This window comes from Tiliqua scincoides, chromosome 4 (genome assembly GCF_035046505.1).
Source record: "Tiliqua scincoides isolate rTilSci1 chromosome 4, rTilSci1.hap2, whole genome shotgun sequence".
Lineage (NCBI taxonomy): Eukaryota > Metazoa > Chordata > Lepidosauria > Squamata > Scincidae > Tiliqua > Tiliqua scincoides.
Window position 1 is genome coordinate 185,058,356 of NC_089824.1, and position 23,832 is coordinate 185,082,187.

Below are 23,832 nucleotides of genomic sequence, written 5' to 3' on the forward strand. Positions count from 1 at the left end.
AATCCAAGGAGGTTTATGTATACAAGCTTTCCCCACCACTGAGAACACCTGAAGGCCTCGTGCAGGTCATTCCACCATCTGAGATATGGTTGGAAAAGATGTGTGAAAGGGATTTCACTGATACCACAGCTAGGCTTTGGAAGTCCATGAGAGAACCACTTTGCTCCTTTACTGATGATATTTTGTCACCTTAAAGAGCTTTTTGTTCCAACAGGTCTTTGGCCTATGGGGCATTTCATTTATTTTGAACATGGGCCCCAAGTTATGTTTTCTATGTTATGTTCTGTTTTTACTTGCCCAAGTACAGTATTGATTTGTAGCCCAAGCTTCTCTTATGCAAATATAGCTTCTTCCTACCTGTTCTGAAAGGATGCAAGTAACTGGAAATAAACTTTTCCCCTCCCTCTCACTTTAAAAGAAAAGAAAAGAAAAGATGAACTAGAAGCACACAAGATCTGCATAGTTGTGCTGCTCAGGAACAGTAACACCAGCTGCTTTCCCCATGTTGGCAATTCCTTTGCATAGAACACACACAGTGGGGCTGGCCATATGTTACCATTGCCTGGGTTGTCCCACACTTACACTGTCATTCAGTTTCACTTTCAGAGTGTGGATCACATAGTCGTTTCTCTTTGCTTCAGCCTCCTACAGGAGAAACAAACCGGGATGATGTTTTCTGCAGGTACATAGCAACTATTTCCATAAAGCACAACATGGACTATGAACCGATTTAACAGGAAAGGGGGGGAAATGGATGTACTCACACAGAGAATAGAGAAAGGGCCCAACTGGAGGGGAGACTCATCCACATCCACCCAGTATCTCTCACATTTTTTCTGTTAGAGGAAAATTATAAAGGAAACTGTGGTTATAGACCTGCCACATTGATTCTTGCAGCTCCCTCCCAGAGAAACAACTGATTTCCATTCAGAGAAAGCATCAGACACAAGTCACAATCAGCTGCCTTGCCAAAAGGGACACTGCATGCTCCCAAAGGCAGCATTTTAACAAATATGACAGTTATTATAGTGTAGGTTTATCTGAGACCTCTTCCCTGCAACCAGGAAACTTTAGATGTGTGATACTCAACATCCACTGGTCAAGAATGATGGGAATTTCCTTCCTGACTTCCTGTTGAAGCAGGCCATGCTACTTCAATGGGGGAAAGCCAAAATGCATGCAAGAAGAGGAAGAGTAGAAATTAAAAGGGGGAAAAAAGAGATGGGGTGAGGGCAGCACTAAGATAAGAACACAAAGTATTACGGGTAACATTTGACAGGAGTTAAGAGAAGAAACTAGATTTGGAATATCCTCAGCCCAACAAAGGTTGCTCTGACTCTAAAAGCAATCTACAAACCCCAGCATTGGTTTATCCATTTGCATTGTATCAAAAGGTCCACTGTAAAATGTTTGCCTTTGGCCCCATTACATCTAATCAGTATCTCAGTGTATCCAAATCTGTACTCAAGTGCAGTGGTTCTCCAACTTTTTTTGAAGTCCTTTACACTTCCAAAAGGAGCCTCGAGGAATCTTCGCACATGCGAAGAGTCTTGGGCGCTCCAGAGTGTTGGTGCATGCATGGAATGGCTGAATACTGGCAAGGAGCCATAATAGGAGAGGAATGAGGAAGGAGAGTCACTAACAAGGAAGGCAGGAGGGATTACCAGGCAAACCAGATAGGGGGATGATGGTTACCACTTATGGTGTGCTCATGGGGCTCCTGAAGGAGTATCAGAGAGCCCCAGGTCTCCTAGGACCACACTTTTGAGAAATATTGCTCTAGTGTTTCATTTCAGTTTTGTCCTTCAGTGTCCCCAATTTCAAAACAAAGGCAGTGTCCTGAAGGGGCAAGAGTGAGGGAAAGGACTTTGAGGAAGATCAGGAGAAAGTCAGGTTCCAGAACTGTAATCACAAAACAGTCTAGCTTCATTTTTAGTGAAAGTAAATTTCACCAAGGTGTCTATTCTGAACAGGTGACATGGTGCAAATGCAACAAACATTTGTTTAAAATACTCTCATAATTAAAAGGGAGGGATGAACTAATGGATGGGAAGAGAATTAACACTGGTTTATGCAGTCTTTATGTCAGACCATAATACGGATTATTTTGTGACAACAGCGATTCCATGTGGTGATGCTGTGCTTACCTTTCCCATTTCAAATTCCATGCAAGCCATGACTACAATCTGAAGAGGCAAAAAGAAAAAGCATCTGAGTGGTATATATTCTTTTATATTGGCAAAACATATTGATTTCTGATAGGTACGTTAGTGCATGTCGCAGGGTGGTCATTTGATGAAAATTGTTTTAGACAGGAAGGCTTAGATGTCTATATTAAAAAAAAAAATCATCATCCATAACCAGAAACCTCAGACCTGGAAACAGAACAATAAACTATGCTTAATTTTCTTAATTTATTTGTACTGTAATGTTTGGTGTAGTTACTGTGTGCAAATTCATATCTAAAGAAATATCTAGCCCACCTTTCAGTCCCTCAAGGGGCCCTCCAAAGCAGCTATCGTTGAACACAGTTTCATAAACATCCATTAAAATAAATCAAATCAGACTGGGGGAACAGCAACATTAAAAAAAATCACAGGGGAAATATACTGAAGTAATCCCAAAGTGTAATAAAACAAAATAGTTTTTCACAAGATACCAAAAGGCTAATAGAAAGAGGGTATGAAATTTTACAATCTGAGTGCTGCAAGTGAAAAAGCAACATTCTATATCCCCACCACACCATCCTTCTGCAGCAATGACACATGCAGCAGGGCCACCATGGATAACCTCAGTGAATAAGCAGGTTCCTGCAGAATTGAATGGGTTTGGGGGAGAGAAGGTCTCAATATTCAGGTATTTCACGCTCTGTATATAATTCACCCAGCTGCTACAGACTAAGTGGCAAGTCTCTGCACTTGCCATTAGCCTGTGGAAAAAGTCTATTGAATGTCTCTAAAACAGCCATTTTCAACCACTGTGCTATGGCACACTGGTGTGCCACGGATGGTCTGCAGGTGTGCCACAAGAATTTGGGGGAGGGTTATTTGTTAGTAGGGCCACTGGGGGATGCAAGCCCTTGCTGTCAATGGGTGTGCATTGCCAGTCGTCAAAAAACCAACAATGTGTCTTGACAAGTTTAGCACCTTGTAGTGTGCCGCTAGATGAAAAAGGTTGAAAATCACTGCTCTAAAATATCACCAGAAAGGTTTGTGTACAGTGACCATTCCATACAACTGCACACCTGCATGAACCCAAAACAACAACAACAAAAACCATGAATGCCAGGCTAAGGAAAAAAAACTAGAGAAACAAGGACAGAAGTTCTACATGGAATCCCACCCTTCCATTGGTAAAAGCAGGGCACTGTTTGCTAGTTGCTGTCAAACATGAAGCTCTGAACAGTTAGCACGTTCTCTCTGCTCTTTGAAAGCAAACACAAGGCAATCTTTGCAAAACAGTCGTTGAAGAATCTCATGAAACTTCCAGAGCAAACGTACAACCCTGAGAAGATGAGATGAAGCAGTTCAGCTAGCAACACTGGGTTGTATTCAAAGATGCCTTGCAGGAAAGGAAAGTCATTTCCATTTATTTATTGTTCACACTTTTATATACCACCCTTCCTCCAATGAGCTCAGGGTGGTGTTCCTGGTTCCATCCCTCCTTTTGTCCTCACAACAACCCTGTGAAGTAGGCAAGGCTGAGAGATAGTGACTGGCCCAAGATCATTCAGCAAGCTTCATGGCTTGGCAAAGTTTTGAACCTGGATTTTCCAGGTTTAAGTCCTACTCCAGGACTACAAGACTATCCTGGCTCTCATTTCGCCTCCTGAATTCTGCTAATTCCCCATTCCATAGCAGCCCCCTCAAATCCTCAGGGGTAGACTGGACAACACAGGAGACTGCAGTAGGAATTAGGGGGCAGAAAAGCCCCACTGAGTGAGCAGAGTTCTGCTCATACTACTTTTATAGCCATTCACATAAGAGGCTAATGGTGGGAATACATACTGTAGTTGAAAGCACATGTCTGTATCTTACCTGGACTTTATATTCCCAAATCATTCTCCAGAAGTCAACAACAGTTGTGGGAAGTGGACCCTGGGTAGCTATGTAGGCCCTTGGCTCATACACACCCTAAAAAAGAAGAAGCAAATAAAGTATAAGCCATTAAAAATATCTAGGATCAGTCTACTGTAGAGCGTTTTGCAGTTATCACAAAATGGGCTAAGTGTGTCATTAACATCACAGGATGTTATGACCTCATGCTGTCAAATCAGAAACAGTGAATTTTCCTGGAGTGCTTCTACTAAGAGAAGGATTCAGTCAACCTAAGACTTGTAAGCCTTTCTGTAATACATTTATTGAGGTTCTAGAATCTCAAAAAGATTTCACTATTAACCAGTGAAAAGATTTCAGTCAACCTAAGACTTGTAAGCCTTTCTGTAATACATTTATTGAGGTTCTAGAATCTCAAAAAGATTTCACTATTAACCAATCATATTTGAGCTCACTGCAACCTCAGGAGCACTTCCTCCTTTACACTTTTCACATCCCAAGACAAGTCTGGTCACATAGTTACGCTATACCTGGAGATTATGAGCTTGTGCTCAGTTTCCCACTCAACAGAACCAATTAATTCTAGCATCTATGTCTGCATGTCATGTCCCGGCCCTCAATCTGCCCAGTCTCCACTGGAGCTCCAGCAGTCATCAAGACGGCTGGGAAGGAGCATTCCAGCAGCTGGGACTTAAAATATGCCATCCTTTTGGGTGAGACCTCAGTTGTACTTGGGACTGAGCTTTCATTCTTTTGTATTTTATGTTCTGCAATGCCATTTTGGACCATTTTTCCTTTAAGTCTGTGAGCCTCTTGGGGACAGGTCAGCTAATACAAAGAAAAAAGCTGACCTGGACCCATGAGCTAGATTCCAGTGTGTGCGTGTGTGCACGTGTGTCCAAGAGCCAACAGAATGTCTCATGCATGAGCTACTACCTTGATGAAATTGGCATTGATATAGTGGGAGTCTTTATCTGATGTGATCAGGGACAGCTTCACTCTACTGTGGTCATCTACAGGAAAGAAAAAGAAAAGACACAATTATCAACTGCAATATATAACATATTCTAGAGGTGCCATTTCATATTAAAGTTCACTGTGACAGATACTGTATGAGAAGTTAAACTTGGATGTTTTCTTCCAAGGCAAGCCCAACTGCACAAGCAGTTCAAGCAATTCCTTGAGGATGCATAGTTTACTACACTTCGGGTCATGAAGTGTTGCTTCCCATTACACTTTCTGCCCTGAACAAGAAGTGACCTGCAACACAGTATACATGCGGAAGATCCATAATTCTGTGCAAGGGTCCTTGGCTTTAGTTGCTTTCAGAAAACATTTTTACATCACAGGACATCCAATTTTCAAATTGAGCTTAGCATCCTCTGTGCTATGTCAAGTTAACAAAAGTTGATTTTTCTGTGTGCTTGTTTTGGAGTAGAAGGTTGCATCTGTCATAAAGGTTATGTGCACGTAAAGGTTATGTGCACCTTTGAATGCATCTCCTACCCCCTTCCACCTTTCCAGCACATTTATATTTCAAATTAAATTGTTATAAAATACTATTTAATTACTCAGGTTTGGATCAAAGATCTACTTTTGGGAGGGGAAGGTATTTCTACTAATGCATGAGATGGAGCATCAGTTCTCCCTAACCCCTAAAGTCACTTTCCTCTATCCCAGTGGGTCCCCCAACTCCTCCTGTCGGTATAGTTGAGGATGACAAAACAACATGGGTCAGCGTGTGGTCGGTCTGTGGAACTCCTTGCCACAGGATGTGGTGATGGTGTCTAACCTGGACGCCTTTAAAAGGGGATTGGACAAGTTTCTGGAGGAAAAATTCATTACAGGGTACCAGCCATGATGTGTATGTGCAAACTCCTGATTTTAGAAATGGGTTATGTCAGAATGCCAGATGCAAGGGAGGGCACCAGGATGAGGTCTCTTGTTATCTGGTGTGCTCCCTGGGGCATTTGGTGGGCCGCTGTGAGATACAGGAAGCTGGACTAGATGGGCCTATGGCCTGATCCAGTGGGGCTGTTCTTATGGTCAGCTTTGCTTTGTTCATCCACAGGAGGCGTCTACTTGCATGAGCAGCACCAGTGCTCAAGAGCTCAGAGAAACTGAAAGCATGACCATTTTTGCAGTTTTTGGAATAGCCAAATTAACCTGCCATACTGGAAATGTGGCCGATCTCTCTGAGCACCCTGCACTGCTTGTGTAAGGCATGCTACTTCGGCAGACCTGTTAATGGTGCTGTACAGATGGGGTCAATTGCAGGAGTTGCTTGACCCTTCCTCTACCATTCAATTCTCCCCTGCAACCCCTCTCACCAGCAAACATATTTCCCACCAATCTCAGAGGGAGCTGGGGAAACAAAATTAGATTGAGGAAGGAGTTTAGGAGTAGAATCAGCAGTTAGGGAAAAGATTAAGCATCCCTTCCTGCTAATTTACCTCTACAAATACCCCCATTCCTGCATTAGAATTGCAAGAAATACATGAGATCAGGAAAACCACATTTCCTGAAATAGCAGCATGTACTGTTGTTCTGCCCTAAGAAGGCCACTATCTCAAGTAAAGAAAGCAGCTATAAGGAACATGTGACTGCTAAAATGTCTGTTAGCATTCAAGTAGTCAAAAAAGTGAATACATATGAGTCACAGAATCCATACTCATTAAGGACTTTTTCAGGGGGAAAAAATGGGTGGTGGGAATGTATCGTGGCTTTCAGTTATGTCCAACATAGACCACAGGCAGTAAGTTATTACATAAACTGCAAGGAAATGTCATCTTCCAGTCCTCAAAATGAAAAACACCACAAGCCTCTGCGTGTCTACTCAGAAGTAAGTCCCATTAAATTCAATGGGATTTACTTCCACATACACGTGTATAGGATGGCAACCTAAATCACTGAAAAAGTGAGATTTTCACACCTCCTATTGCTTCCATTGCTGTTAGTAGTTCTGTCTGTATTATGGTTGCATGAGCTTCATAGACACTAAATCGCTAGTGAAGGTATAAATTCTATCCCATATTTCTACAGAGGCTGGTACCATTTCCAGTTTTGTAGCTTTAAAATATTTGTGCAAAAGTTTGTTTGTTTTTTAAAACTGAGCATCTGAAAAAGCCATTAGATAGAGTGCATGGAGAGTCTTTTGAGACACTTCACTGTCTTGATATGAATTTAAAGTGTGGCCCTTTGCTTATTTTAAATGTGCATTTATGTGTAGCATACGTACACAAAACATGGGCCACACTACAAATGCACATTAATGTGCTTATATTCTGCTTTTTGCCAGCGACCTAAGGCAGCCAACAAAACAAGTTAAAACAAATTGAAACATATTAAAAATACAATAAAAATTATACTAAAAGAATCTGAAAATGGCTGGAAAGATCAAATGACACAATGGTAAATCTTTAATGCTTAGCATACATGGCAAAATGTCCTTATAGCGATTCTTGCTGATGTTTTCCGGCTTCTCAGAGGCAGCTGTCGGGTAAATTTTGTCTGCTTTGTAGGTTGCCGACTGCCTTTTCAGTTTCTGTAATTAAATAAGAGAGAGATTACAGGGATCATATGAACAGTGTCACAGGATTGCAGCTCTAATTATTTCCTGACTGGCCTCTCTTGAAACAAACACAGTTGAGAAGATCAAAATAGTTGTCTTTACATTGCAGTGGGAGGCTTCGGAGGAGTGGAAAGTTTTCACACCAAGTAGGTACTATGTGTAACGCAGGCGCCTGCACTTCTGATGTGGCTTTTCAGAAAGTTACCCATCCAAATAGAACTTCTGTAGCCCTTACGCAGGTGTGATGTGGTGGGATCAGAGTCAGCTCAGTCATGTATGGAAACTATGAAAATCCTTCATCTGGCAAGAGAAATAATTCAACGGCGGCTAGCTGTTGCAGCATTTTTGCCAACTCCCACACACACACACACACACACACACACACACACACACACACACACACACCCAGAGTCATAAGAACATAAGAACAGCCCCACTAGATCAGGCCATAGGCCCATCTAGTCCAGCTTCCTGTATCTCACAGCAACCCACCAAATGCCCCAGGGAGCACACCAGATAACAAGAGACCTCATCCTGGTGCCCTCCCTTGCATCTGGCATTCTGACATAGCCCATTTCTAAAATCAGGAGGTTGCGCATACACATCATGGCTTGTACCCCATAATGGATTTTTCCTCCAGAAACTTGTCCAATCCCCTTTTAAAGGCGTCCTAGCCAGATGCCATCACCACATCCTATGGCAGGGAGTTCCACAGACCAACCACATGCTGAGTAAAGAAATATTTTCTTTTGTCTGTTCTAACTCTCCCAACACTCAATTTTAGTGTATGTCCCCTGGTTCTGGTGTTATGTGAGAGTGTAAAGAGCATCTCTCTATCCACTCTGTCCATCCCCTGCATAATTTTGTATGTCTCAATCATGTCCCCCCTCAGGCGCCTCTTTTCTAGGCTGAAGAGCCCCGTAATAATCTTAGTCGCTCTCTTTTGCACCTTTTCCACCTGTGATCAGTTCTAGCTGGTTCTCTTCCTACTTCTTCTGCTCATAAACCAGAGGAAATTGTGCTGATGGCATGGCTGAAATGCATATGCTAGCACGACTGCACTCCTGGCAGGATCACTTGGTTACTCTTTCACGTCAAGTAGAAGATGGTCAAGGACACACTGGCCATCATCAACACAGTACCTGCCATAGTCAGTGGAACTGGAAGCCTCCCAGAGTATCCTACAATTCAGTTTGCTCCACATGTTCCCAAGATCAGGTTTCGTTTCTAAATTACTGGAAACTATAGCATTCTGTCTTGTGCTCTACTTTCCTGAAAGATGTTCCTGGGGCTCAGCAATATCTAGGTTCTGCTTCCTTTGGAGGAGAAAGCACTGGAGATTTTCAGTGTCTGTAATATAGAGGTTGAGCATTGGATGGAATTATATAGCACTATGTGCAAGCTATGTGCATTTTCTTAGCATCTTTGCACCCCAACATGCTTTGCCAGTAAGGTTGGTTCTCTCTCCTTCTTGCCACTCTCATGCAGATTGAATCTGCTTGTCTCTCTGCCTCCACAGAGACAACTCCTAGAAATTCTTCTTTTGTCTCTCCTACACAGACCACACAAAGGTCTAAATTCTAATTTACCAATGATTTTAGAGGGAGCTTCGTATGTTACAACAAAATGGTGTCAATGGGAGTGCAACTGAATTGCACTTCCTGTTATTGGACTTCTGATGCAATATATGAAAAGGAACTCACAGAAGCAAGATTCTTTTTTTTTTTTCAACTTACGATGCTTATTGTGCAAATTCCAGATACATAACAGCTTGAGTCCCACCCCCACAAGTTCCTTTCCACATATTACATTGGGAAAATGGTATGAGGGAACACAACACAGTGTGCTGCTACACAACAAAGCAAGTTGTAATATGTGGAGCCAGTCATTTTAGTTCCAAATTTTTTTTTGCTATTTTTTTAAGCCACCTGGAGAAAAACCAAAATTACAATACAGTATTGTACAATTACAGTATTGTAATTTCATTCCAAATAAAATAGGTAAAAAGGTCTGTTTTGCTTGTGTCGTTTTAACTAAAATTATGCAGGGGATGGACAGAGTGGATAGGGAGATGCTCTTTACACTCTCACATAATACCAGAACCAGGGGACATCCACTAAAATTGAGTGTTGGGCGGGTTAGGACAGACAAAAGAAAATATTTCTTTACTCAGCGCGTGGTCGGTCTGTGGAACTCCTTGCCACAGGATGTGGTGCTGGCGTCTAGCCTAGACGCCTTTAAAAGGGGATTGGATGAGTTTCTGGAGGAAAAATCCATTATGGGGTACAAGCCATGATGTGTATGCGCAACCTCCTGATTTTAGGAATGGGTTAAGTCAGAATGCCAGATGTAGGGGAGAGCACCAGGATGAGGTCTCTTGTTATCTGGTGTGCTCCCTGGGGCATTTGGTGGGCCGCTGTGAGATACAGGAAGCTGGACTAGATGGGCCTATGGCCTGATCCAGTGGGGCTGTTCTTATGTTCTTATGTTCTTAATCAAAATGTTTCTTTATGAAGCATTTTCAACAACCATGAATGCACTTTTCTCAAAGTTTATTTCCATTCAAAAAATAATATATCGTCATTTTCCCAATCATTCATGAAATTAACTATAGCTTGGTCATTGCTCAACACTGCGAATTAGAGTTGTTAATTTACTTTCCATACCTTTTTATTCCAATCTTCTACAGATTTTATCATGTTTCCAATTATTATTTTTGCAATAAGCATTTCTGGTATAAGATTGTGACTGAATATCACGTGTTTCTCCCTCCCCCCCAATTTCACAAATTCTTTAACAGTAATACATGAGCTGTATTCACTAGCTAGCATAAAGTCAGTTCTCTTTAATGACTTTTAAAACATCTTTCCAGAAACTTTCTGAATTTTGTCCAATTTTGAAATAACTGCTATGTTAAAAAAACAAAATCAGTATCCTTAACGTTACATCTCCAGTCATTTACCTGAAGTAAAGTTGTACATTTTCTTTATTCTTGCAGTGTTATTATATACTTGCTAGGAGATTTTATAGAAATGTTCTTTAATTGCTGTATTTCTTGAAATTGCAGCCCCTGCTGTCAAAATACATTTCCACTATACAACAGGAATATTGGTCTGTCAATCTCTTTTCCACTATCTTTGGTAGTTTTCACTCTCAGGGTGGCATAAGCATCAATTCATTATGAATCACTGACAATAAAGACTTAGAGACCAATCCTAATCTATGCTGGAACAGGCAGGCTGTCTGGCCTGCACTGTGTCCGGTGCAGGATTGGAGGTGGAGCTGGCGCAACTCAGAGTAAAGGACTTATGTCCCCTTATCTTGAGTAATGACCCAGCCACGTCAATGGAGCTGCTCAGACATGTGCCTGCTAAATCGTTGGTGCAGATCTGAGCAGATCTGGTACAGATCTGGGTGTAAGGCAGGGCTGATGGGGAATGGGGTTATGATCCACCTCCCCTTCCAGGCCCAGCCTGGCACTCCCATCAGCCCACCCCAGAACACTCCAAAATGCCCTCCCCAAACACCGCACAGCTGCAAACTTACCTCTGCCGGGGCTGGATCCGGCACAGGGATGCCAGTGTGTGTCCTTGCACCAGCTTCCCCAACTCCCACAGTAGCACAAACTTGCTTTACAGCATGTTTGTGAGTCCCTTTTGCCAACTTTTGGGTCTTGTGCCAGCTTAAGTGCAGTTTAGGATTGTGCTCTTAGAACCCAATCCTCTGCTTGTCTATTTATAAATAAGTTTCATGGAGTTCAATGGGGCTTATACTCCCTAGTAAGCATGCTCATAGTTTCAACCTTACTTATGCGTTCATTAGTTTTAAAATTGTTCAAAAGAAATTAATTTCTTACTTATCCTATTATCTGTGCACCTTAATATTAAGTTCTTTACTTGCACAAGTACCAGACGCTTCCCAATAGGGAAGAGAGCCAGACACCCTCTCTAACCCTCTTGCTGTTTGAGCACTGGCTACATAGAGATAATCAAATTTGGTCAGCTTAGCTCTTTCCCATGCACTTAAGTCACTTACATTTCTATTAACGATGAAGTCTGGATGGCAAAAAGAAAGCCACTAGGGACTGAAATAAAGGAAGGGTTCCCCACCATCCCCCATTCATCCCAATCTTTAGAGTCACATGCCAAAATTTTTCGCTGCCAAAATCCATTCTCATAAGTGTGTGTATGTGCCAAGTCCCATTCCAACAAAGATTGATCTCCCACCATCAGTGCAACACACAGACCTATTACTATATATGGAATATACAGCAATACAGAACTATATTTATGCATGAATATTTGCTAAAAGTTTCTCTTTGACTGGTTTTAGTTACAAATGTGCTTCATTGGTAACATTTCCGGCTGTTTGTTTCAATGCATATTGTTTTCAATGGAATATGTGCTATTTCAGTTCACAACTTAAGATATCCAAAGGACAAAGGTTGGGGCCAGCAGGCACAATACCGCTGCTGCTCTCTCATTCATGAATAAACAGCCCAATCCTAAACTTCCCTAGTGCCCAAATGGTGATTACTGTTTCCTATGGCGCAGGGAAGCAGTGCCAGTTCTCCTCAGGGTAAGGGAACAAGTGTTCCTTTACCCCTTGTAGCACCCAGGTGGACCCAATGGGTCTCCTTGGAGCAGTGTCAGCTATTTTGCTGGTACAAAACCAAGGAAACATGTCAGGTTTTCTGGACTGGGAGAGGGATCAGGATATGGTGGCATATCTCCAGAGCCTGCCACCATCTCCACCCCTCTCCTGGGCCCACTCCTCTCCTCCCAGTCCTGCCTCCTAACTGCCTTCCTCCCCCCCCCCCACCCCGAACAGCCCTGCCACTAGCCACCAGCCTTACTTACTACTGGGAGCTCATTGTGGCCATCTTCCAGCACTGAGGCCCAGCGCTGAATGACACTGGGCTCTGCACCGGTGACACATCTGTATCACTGGCACAAAAGTGCCTTATGGCACTTTTTGCTACAAGCAGGGTCAGTGGCACCTGCGGAGTGCCACCATCATAGCCCATAGGATTGGGCCCAAAGTTATCTAACAATCAAACTACTGTATTAATTACATTGTTGGTCCCGACATACTAGTTTTCTCTCACTTAAATAAGAGCCGTGTGGAGAGCTAGATCAGTATTGTAGCATGGGGGGAAGAACACTGTTTTCCAAATCCAGATTGGACTTCCCTATAGCTGCTGTTTGCCTTGGGAGTGAAGATCTTATTAGTGCCAATGGAAGCTTCTCTTCTGGAAAAAATAGCAGCTGCAGAGGACAACCCACCCAATACAGATCAAAACCACAGCAGAGGCAGGGTCCTGATCTGGATCAGACCACACACCCCATAGGCTATGGACCACAGCTTTTGTTTAAGGAACAACAACAACAAACTCCAAGCATGTCAAGGTCAATAACATAATTAACACAGTGTGTAGCCTGGCCTTGTAGGACTAAGTTATATTCTGAACTGAAGGCCTGGGTCATTTCTTAGCAAAATAATTTCAGACTTGTGACAAGGAATTCTACCAAAAGAAATGCAGAATGATGAGTTGTAAGATGGCTACATGAGTCAGAAACCCATAAAAACACTGTTCAGTACTTAGTCCTATGAAAACCACTGAATCACACTCCTGGAAGAGACTCAAAAGTCATCTGATCAAGCTGTCTGACTGACACAGAAGCCTTTAGACCCAAACATTCCTAACCGATTAGAGCAAAAGGCTTTCAGGCAGCCTTCCTTGCAAGATTCATTGTCCAAAACAATGGATAGAGAGAAGGAAGTAATAGAGACATCATTTAACATAGTAAGCACTTCAATTATTTTCCAAACACTGCAATTTCTAAGAGAACACAGCAAGACAAAAAAATATGACGCATACACCGCAACCATCATACCACCTTAAGAACATAAGAACAGCCCCACTGGATCAGGCCATAGGCCCATCTAGTCCAGTTTCCTGTATCTCACAGCTGCCCACCAAATGCCCCAGGGAGCACACCATATAACAAGAGACCTGTATCCTGGTGCTCTCCCATGCATCTGGCATTCTGATGTAGCCGATTCCTAAAATCAGGAGGTTGCACATACCCATTATGGCTTGTAACCTGTAATGGACTTTTCCTCCAGAAAACTGTCCAATTCCCTCTTAAAGGCATCTAGGCCAGATGCCATCACCACATGCTGTGGCAAGGAGTTCCACAGACCAACTACATGCTGAGTAAAGAAATCTTTTGCCTGTCCTAACTCTCCTAAGACTCAATTTTAGTGGATGTCCCCTGGTTCTGGTGTTGTGTGAGAGTCTAAAGAGCATCTCTCTATCCCCTCTGTCCATCCCCTGCATAATTTTATATGTCTCCTAGTTTTTGGACTTGGGGCCCAATCCTAACCAATGTGCGCCGGCTCACCACCAGTGCGCACTGTCACAAACGTGCCATAAGGCACATTTGCAGGCCCTAGCACCGCTGCTAGCCCAGCGCTGGGCTAGCGCCAGTGGAGCACCAAAACTCCACTACTTGGTGGTCACACAGACCACTGGGCAATGGAGAGGTAGGTGGGGGCATGGGGGGAGGTGGGGAGGAGGTGTTCTGGGTGGGGGAGGCAGAGGGAGGGCAGGGAGAGGGTGGGAAGGAGAAGTGCTGCAGGGAGGGAATGGGGTGGGAGAGAGGCGGGACCAGTGGAGCTTCACTCCACTGGATCTTGAGCCTCCATGTCGAGCCGTCCACCCTACACGAAGGCTCTATATTCTATGCCGACTCTGGGCTTACTCTCATATAGGATTTTATCCTTAATTTAATATCTTTTAAATGGCTCAGATGCTATGAGCATACATTTTGATTGCACAACATCACTTTGTCATGTTTAGCCACTGACAGGTGTGCCAAAGTTCCACTGAACACCACATCAGGACTGTACAAGTTGTACTTGCGATGTGCCAACCGCATATAGTGGTCTGAAGTGCTTGACAACCCCTATATTTACAGTCCCAGGCAGGAAACGCGAAGCAGAAGGTGGCCTGGTGAATTACCATACATGACTGATGAATTTATTTCTTGAGTTTATAGGCTGCTTTCTAGCTCACAGTTTCAGAGCACCAAGACTACACAAGAGGCTTCTGCTTTGCATGCAGAAGGTCTACCCTAGCATATTTTCCAGGTGGTGCTGGAAAAGACCCCATCTGAAACCTTGGGGAGCTACTGCCACTCTGTGTACACAATCCTGGGCTAGGAAGACCAATGGTTTGACTCACAATAAGGCAGCCTCATGAATTCGATATATTCAGAGCAGTTAATAAAAAGTAAAACAGTCAGACCAAATCACAGTATAATCACAGTATAATCACAATATATATAGCTTTTCCAAAAGGAAAAGCTAAAGTTACCGCTTTCCAGTCCCATATACATGTCTCAGCTGACTCCAGCTTCAGTTGGGATCCAGAAGGACAAACACCCATTCAAACTGAGCCATTTTCAACAACCTAAAAGTTGATTGGAACCAATCATGTGGCAGCCAATTCTACAAGTGGTACACGGCAAAGCCAGTCACCTAGGTATAGGACCATTCTCACCTCAAAAGATCTGTGTACAAGGGTCAGGCCTGGCCCAAGATCTCCTGGTGCCTGAGACAGTGAGAAGTGCTGTCCCCTCCTTACCCGATGATGTGCTAGCAGTTGACGAATCAGGCAGAAGGTTGGCAGGGAGCAGCCACATCTGTCTACCAATCTCCACCTCCTCTCATCCTTGAATTAGAAAAGGTAGGGGTAGAGCAAAAGAGGAAGTGTGGAGGAGGAGGATAGACTAAAGCACTTCTTTCCTCTTGACCAGCCCTGACAGTTGCTGGACAGTTCTGGATAGATCTGAGTCAGGAGATCTTCTGATGTTCAGTGCACACACAGTGAATGCATTAGGCAGGCAATAGAAGGAGAGTAGCAGGTTCTCTCTCTAACCTCCCATATTCACAAGGTTGTCTATACAGAATGTACTGTATTTGCAGGTTTTCATTCTTGCAAGATGCCTTAAATACAATACAGTACATGGATTTTAAAAGAGCCTGAGTGTGTGTGCGCGTGAGTCTTAGCACAAGAGTGAGTATTTTGGTGGATGATTTTTAATGCACTCTAGTACACATATTATGGTACACATAATACAGGGGTGGCCAAACTATGGCTTGGGAGCCACAAGTAACTCTTTGACATATCATTGACATATCACACTCATGGAAATGTGTTGGCTGAACTCCTTTCTGCATCACAGTAAGAGGTGAATAAATTTTCCAGCTTTATAATTATTTACTGGGTACAAACTGAGAGTCCACTGGATTAAAATGCAAGTTTAATGTTATAGCAAGTAAGTATATTTAAGAACTTTAATGTTTCTTAAATATTGTGGCTCTCAAACATCCGAAGTTTATTGTATGTGGTTCTTCTATTAAGTGAGTTTGGCCACCCCAACATATTGTGTACTCTACTTTCACTCCAGACCTGTAGCCATCCAAATTCTGCAAGGAGTAGGTTCCAGGAGCACTCTTTTGCTTACCATGTTCTGCCACTCAGTTGTACAAGAGGACTTTGCATACAGCCTGTAAAAATGACTACTTATGGGTACAAATTTTTCCACTGCTGGTACAATGTGTCACCATCTTTTGAATATGGCCATGGTCACCCAAAACCACAGTGCTTGCTTGCAGGCTGATAGTCACAGAGTTCTCTCTTCAATGTAGTGGAACAAAACCTGCTCATTATGTATTAGGTACACAATTAATAGGTTGCTATAGCTATAGACACTTGCAAAATCAACACAAACAAACCACAAAAGAGATACAAGAATTTCAAAAATTATTTCAAAAGTACATTTAAAAACCATATAACAGTCCTCCACCCTAAAATTACATTCCCCCCCCCCTTCGGTATTCAATATGCAATTGACTCAGGATGAAAGGTCACTTATTGAAATTACTGTTTGCTTTTACAAACAGTGCTCTGGTTTTTTTGTTTTCCTGCCCAGGGAGGGGGGGGGGGAAGGGAGATTCCACAGCACACATATGTTTATGTATTTACCAGATAGCAATGACTCTAATTTTTTTGAGAGACAATATGGTGTAGTAGTTAGAGTGCTGTAGTTGAGAGTCTTGTGTTTCCGTTCTCTCTCAGTCATGAATTATCTTGGACCAGTTGCACACTCACAACACAACATATTACATATAACGGCCATATGGGATAATCTCTATGTCTGCCACCCTGATATCCCTAGAGAAAAGGTGAAATATAATTAAGTCATTTCTGTCCAATGTTGCATATACACAACAGGGACCAAATATATATACCTGTGGGCTGGGCAAAAATGGGTTAATAATATATACTTAGTATTTGTGTAATGTTTTCAAAGGTGCCAAATACTATAGCCACCACCTTGTTAGGCGACTATTGTCCCCATACTGCCGAAGCTAAAGAGAAGTGGTCTGCCAAAGGTCACCTAACAAGTTCATAACAGGGAGGACAATCAAACTGGGAAAGCTTCAACCCATAGCTCAGACTTTTCACTACTATACTACACACTCTCTCTCAAATCAATGTCAGCAATAAGAAAGAATTTATGGGGTATGAAAATAAGAGCATAAGTGCCCAGAAATGGTATTAGTAGATCAGTCTATGGGCTACAGTACTGAATAATTAAAAATGAGGAAGATTTTGAGCAAGACCGATCCTACAAAAAACAGAAGGTAAATTCATGGTTAGTTTGTGCATTATTCTTTTGCCTATACATTGCAAATACAGTTGTATGAAAGTCATGACTTTGCATGACTTGCTTGACAGCAGTTAGTCACATGAGCTCAGTGGGTAAAAGATGCCCCAATTGCTCTATTTACTCCTCCTGTAGAGTCACTGCTCTATCCCTTCCACACTGAAGCAAATTTAAAAGACAGCTAAGAGACCAAAACTATAACTGGCCAGATGGTAATTCTGAAGCTATTTGAAAATTCAACTCGTGTCACATTTTCCACATGAACCTGGCATGATGGAAGAGATGCTTCTGCTGTTTCTTGTCTTTGGCTTTGTTGCTCTCTAAACAGAATCTATTGCAGTAGTTGATCAAACTGGCAACATGCTGGGTTCAGAATGCAATGTGCTGGAGCACACAGACACTGTTCACTGATCAGGTGCAGCCCAGTTTAAAGCCCTGCCAACCTCCAACTTCATCATCACCTGCCAGCCACATTCTGCTAGACAGGGAACAAGAACAAAATCAGTGTCCTGGGCCTGAGCAAGTCAGTCCATTCTCTTGGAACAATGGAATTCAGCAGTGTTCCTGCCAAGCACCCTTGGAAGTAGCTTTTAATGCCAGGAATCAGAAAAGGAACATATGACGAGATAGTAAAGCTGTTCACATGCTGAACTGTGCCTGGGTGCATCTGGGTACATGATTGCAATCGTTGTTAATCTGTATATGGGTACAGCTATTCACACGTTCCATTCAATGCAGGGTTATAATGTGTACACAAATTGTGCATACAGATAGTTATCTAAACATGAACCCAGGTACTATCATTAAGATGGAAATGTGTACCTGGGTACAGCTGTCCGTACTTGAGTATAGCATGATGTGTGAACAGTCTTAGTTCCACTGAACAAAGCAATGCCCATATATCTGAACATTCTCAGATATAGACTCTCCATATATCTGGGATTAAGGAGTAGGGTCTTGAGGTCTCACTGGGGCCAATGGGAACTTTCCTCACAGGCCAAATACTTGCTGCAGGGGGGAATAATCCAGATGGTGACTCCAGATGGTGGGATAAAAAGATTAAAGCGGCCTCACCCCGCTGGGGTACCAATTGGGATTGGGACCCCTTGCAGTTGTCATTAGCCCAGAAAAACTAAGCATGACTGAATTAAGCTCATTGTGAATATAATGTGTAGTTTGGCCAGAGTGTACAGCTTCCAGGTGTGTTCACTTTGTAAGTTAACATCTGCCAAAATTAATTCATTAACATAAAGCTATGGAAACCAGAAATCGTCTGTGTGAATAACTCAGACTTCTGTGTGAATAACTCAGACTTCCCCATGACTATGAATGGACTCACTCTTTCCTAATAGGAAAAAGGAGTGGGGGAGGTGTGTCTAGGAGAATGTAATTTTGAATTACGTTTAAATTATCTTCCAAAAAAATGTGGGTGGCCCCAGCATGAGTGATTATCCTGGTACCACAATGAGGAGGAGGAAGCAGTGATCATCACACTAACAATCCTATGCTATATTTCACCCAGTTCATATGTGCACTCTGCAAGATTTTTCCTGTATAAAACACAACCATATGGATACAACTCCAGGAAAAAAGAAAAGAAAACTGAATGCAACTACCCATGTAGTTGCTTTCTAACTGTGTGGTTACAAAGCTTCCCCAACTTGTGCTTGAAAAGACAAGGTCTCAGAGACAGTGGGTGACAACTCCTCAAAAAGGACAATTCTGTCCAATCTACTAGTCCTTTGCCCTGATCTGTGGCAATTGCCCCCCTATACTAAAAACAACAACTTTTAAATTGTCACCTGCAAGCATTTTGCCCCAGATATCAGAGCTGCTAAGAAAGAGAGGCAGGGTCCACTCTCTGATAAGAGCAACTGAGAGACCATACCTGGAAGCATCAGCCCAACTCCATATGATGACAAGAGGCAGAGATTTTTCCCCCCGCATCGGTTTTGCAAATAATTCTGCCTTTTCAGCCAAGAACAAGTTTGGAATTGTAGCCATCAAGGAAGTCCCTTGGCAGGAACTTTGTTGCCTCTGAACTGAGCTTATGTGCTGCACCAGTTAAGTGCTTTCTGGAGCTGTCCCTAGGACAGGGCTGCCACACTTGCTTGGAATTGTCACCACTCACCACCCCTGCTGTTCACCATCAACCTTGATAGGAATTCACCCCTTCTCTCATTCTCATGGCAAAGGGCTTTTCTTTGCTGAGGCTACTATTTTGATGATGGAGATGGGTGGGGGATAGAAGAGATTTTTAAAAAGAAGGCACATGTGAATGTGTATGGCAATCATTTGGTTTTGCAATTTCAAAGGTAGAGGAAACTGAAAGGTTCTCCTCCACCATGTCAGTTTCAATGGTGGGTAGTAGGAGGGCAAACTGATGTCAGAGCCAAGGTTCCATACCACCAGTGATAACCCCAAACCACATAAAACATGAATACTAGTCAGTTTCCATAAGAAAGCTTCATGCTATCATAGCATAGGAAAATCAAGATACATGAGTCCTTGGGAAAAAACCAACACAAAGCAGGATGACAATGGGGGGAAAAATGGTACAAGTTTGGGATGAATGTTGTCTTGATTCTTAGAAATAAATGTATGGAGGAATAACATCAGTACCATTCAGGACAACATAGGAGGACCTAATTATAGTGAGGAAAAGACATATCTCCTTTTTCCTATCAACTTTCCACAACTTCCTATGTTGCAAGGGGACCTTGTCAGGTGTGTCTGGCTGGCAGGCCTGCCTGCTTGCAGGGTGGAAAGGAGAAGAAAAACTATTTCACACCAAAAGCTCTTTGGGCATTTTCACAAGCCAAGCTAAATATGCTTTTAAATCTGGTATGAGTCAGGAATAAGTGTTATTAATGCAATATTTTAGAAAAAAAAAGAACACAACCGTAAAATGGAACATACGTCCTAGCCAATGAAAGTTTTTCACATGAAATAAAAGCATGGAAAATGGAAAAGGAAACAAAAAAGCCAATTTAAAGTAACTTGTGAAAGTCTCCATCTTCACTGTTAAATATGTTCTCTCCTGCCATTCTGAGCAGGCTTCTTCTGCCCCTGTGGGCACAGCACACAGAACTCTGGCAAAATCAGTACACAGAGTTCAGTCTAGTGAATAGCCTTTGTCCTAAATTGCTAAAAGGAAACCAAATAGCCTTTTGCCTTTGAGAACAAATCTAATTCCTAACACTTTAATATCTGGAAGAATCCTAATTTCAGTTACAAGATTCCTTTTTTATTACTTACTGCAGTGCAGAGTCAACTCTCTTTCTCCCCACAACACCCTAAAGGTGCTCTGCTCACTCCCAACATCAATTTGTCAGCCAAGGATTTGATTAAGTATTCCAGAGTGCACATTTAGTTTGTATGAGTGCTGGCAAGGCTACTTGAGCTTAGCTTTTGACCCACATGAACTGACATATGCCCAACATTCCACTGTGGCTGCATGTTGAGGGGACCATAAGGGCAGACAAGCTAGTTTTCAGGGAGATTTGCCTCCTAACTGATCTTCGCATGAAGGACCCTCTAATAAACTTCTGAGGTGCCAAGAACACAGTATTTTTAAAATCTTTTGCTTTATTTGGACTACTGACAAATTGCCGTACTATCCTCAGTGCAATGGAGGTGGGAGGTGCCAGGGTTGGTCTTTGCCCCTGGGCTAGGTTGCTGTGGGCAAATACTGACCCTGGACCCTCCCACCTCCATGGCTGACAGTGCCATGTGTCAGCCATTAGTGTTCAGGAGTTGGGTGGGTAGACCCTCCAGCAACTGCAGTGCACCACCTGGCTAACCCCTAAAGCCCTGATTATTGTTGTGTAAATTAAGCAAACTGCCAACCTCTCTACCTTGTTATCTCTATTATGATATTTCTGCTTCATACTCTGGTGACCTCAAGAATCATGCTGGTTTGACATGGTGTTTGCCCTTGACCCTGCAAGGGTTTAAGCTTCTCCAAGATCCTCTCTTCTCTTAATTTTCTAGAGCATAAGAAGAGGGGAGAAATGCCCCCCAATGCTGGTTAAGTAAAAACAAAACAGACCTCAGCACACATCTACAAAATGAACTAGAGTTCACTTTACATTCTGTCACTGTAATCCTAGGCATATCTACTCAGAAGTAAGTGCTGCTGAGTTCAATGGGGCTTACTTCCACATAAGTACGTATAGTATTGCAGCCCAAATCTCTTTAACTCATGCTGTCCTTAAAGCCTTGCTCCCCCCCCCCACACACACCCATTTTAGTAGGAACTAAGCAAGAAGCAATATTGCTTCTGTATTGCACACACTATATTGCAGTAAATACAGTGACCCATGAAGAGACAGGAAGGACTTGGTTGGGAAACAGGAGAGTCACTTACAAGGTAATCCTACACATGTGTACTGAGAATGGGACTTATTCTTATGTATGTGTGTGTATACAGGATTGCAGCCCTAACAGCCAAGCAATTAAAAACCTTCCCACTCTCTCCCTTAGCTAATTACTGATCTACTAGAAAATTTAATCATCCTATTAAGTCCCACAGTTTGCTACAAAAAGTCAACGTGTCTGCCTACAAGAGTTAAGCCAGACTGAGATATAATTGCTATAGATCACTTACCAAAAATTCACTTGTGAACTCTTCTCTGTTGAGCTTTCTGCTTTGGAGCTTTTCCAGGTTTTGGATGAGAATCTCTCTTTGATCCATGTTGTAGAAGCTGACAAAGTTGAACTGCCAGAGTGGAGGCTGGACATGACAAGTGCATGCTACAGTGGAAACAACCAATGCGAAGGGTTCCTGTTGAAGTTTGTGGTTTACTTACTTCGTCATAAGACTTAAAGGAAATTAGTATGTATGTAGCAGCCACTGTGGAGAAATTAAGAGAACTATTCCACCCTGGGCCCTAGTGCCTCCTTTTACAGGAAGGAAATAACATGTTTTGCAAAAAGAGAAAGTGTTTTGCTTTGATCTTACTTCTCTGCTCAGCTGTTGTTTTCAAGGCCAGATTCTCACCAGGTAGTTCTCTGAAGACAATGTCCACTTGATGACTAGGAAAACCCCTCTGAAAAAATAATCAGCAGCAGTGAAGGCACATCAGGTTCTCTCTATGGCTGCTCATGAGATCAATGTTCTTTGCCAATATAATTCACCAAAGACACCTCATTCATTCATCTCCCAGGAGATGATGTAGCTTCTAAAATGCATTAGTTATGCCTCAGTCCTAAACTTTGCTAGAAAACTTCCAACTACTCAGACGTTGCCGCCCTTTCACATGGCCTGGGATAAACTCTGGAAAGTCACTGAGAATCAGGCATTTATATTAGAATGTTAAAGTAACACAGGGGTCAATGAGTAAGAGACTAGCCAGTTCCTGGAATGCATGCTATGCGAGTGACTGTGCTGGGAGTGTAGTCCCCACATACATATATGTGTACCCTCCAGAAGATCTTAAATTAATTACTGCTTTGGGGAAGTTAACTAAAAACAGAGTCCTAAACATCATTCTTGCTTGATTAAAAATGCTGTGCAGCTAAAAAGAAGCATTTTTCCCATCTGTTTCTTGACTAGCATATGCTAATATCTAATAAATGGAATTTCCCACATGAGAAACTGATAAGATAATCCAGAGAGAACCTAAAGAAGGCAAAGGCTGCAAGTCTATGTGCACTTACCTGGTAGTAAGTTCCCTTGAATTCAGTGGGGCTTAAATCTGAGTAGACAAGACTAGGCTTGCGGTGAAAGTCTATTTCTCCAGGTTGGCTTTGATCATGAAAGTACTTATCTATATGACAACATTTGCTGTGGTTGGGAATGTTCCCAGGCATAGCAACACAGTCCCACTCAGGGTTCAAACATCCATATTAAAATTTAAAAACACATTCTATCTAATCACAATATTCCAATAATGTTCTTATTTGAAATGTTCCTCAGGTATCCAAAGATTTTCACTTCAGCCCATGAAGGATCAAAATACAAACTGGTGGTATGGTTAAATTGAGGTTTTGGAATCTTGCACACAGAATGGCCCCCCCCCCCAATCACATGAAGATGGCACTTTAAGGCTAGATACCTGACTTTTTGATGCTGTGTTACCATTTCTGCCTTCTCTGTTTTAAATTCTTACATTTTGCATTACAAAGGGCACAATCCTAACCAGGTCTACTCAGAAGTAAGTCCTATTTCATTCAATGGGTTTTACTCTCAGGGAAGTGTGGTTAGGATTGCAGCCAAAATCTGTGACCTCTTGTTTTAAAACTGTTAGGCCCAAATCCTAACCAACATTGACATAGCTGTGCTAATGGGGCAGGTGCTGCATCCTGCAGTGGGGTGGCAGTCATGGAGGCTTCCTCAAGCAAGGGAATGCTTGTCCCCTACCTCAGAGCTGCATTGCCCTTACCTTGGTGCTGGAAATGTGGTTCGGATTGCACCCTCAATTGCATAAAAACAGGCTGTATGTTAATGATATAGTGGGAACTC

At 42.5% G+C, this 23,832-nt stretch overlaps 1 protein-coding gene across 1 annotated transcript in view; it reads right to left on the reverse strand.

The window, feature by feature from the left end:
- The window catches only part of PTPN22 (protein tyrosine phosphatase non-receptor type 22), a 45,956-nt gene extending 23,894 nt beyond the window's left edge, over positions 1 to 22,062 (reverse strand). The window contains exons 1-7 of the mRNA XM_066625249.1: positions 21,976 to 22,062; positions 7,491 to 7,599; positions 4,992 to 5,068; positions 4,038 to 4,133; positions 2,148 to 2,186; positions 765 to 836; positions 583 to 645 (exon numbers count right to left, since the gene is read on the reverse strand). Of these exons, the coding sequence (XP_066481346.1) occupies positions 583 to 645; positions 765 to 836; positions 2,148 to 2,186; positions 4,038 to 4,133; positions 4,992 to 5,068; positions 7,491 to 7,599; positions 21,976 to 22,062 (543 nt within the window). The remainder of the gene's footprint in view (positions 1 to 582; positions 646 to 764; positions 837 to 2,147; positions 2,187 to 4,037; positions 4,134 to 4,991; positions 5,069 to 7,490; positions 7,600 to 21,975) is intronic.
- Positions 22,063 to 23,832: the final 1,770 nt, after the last annotated feature.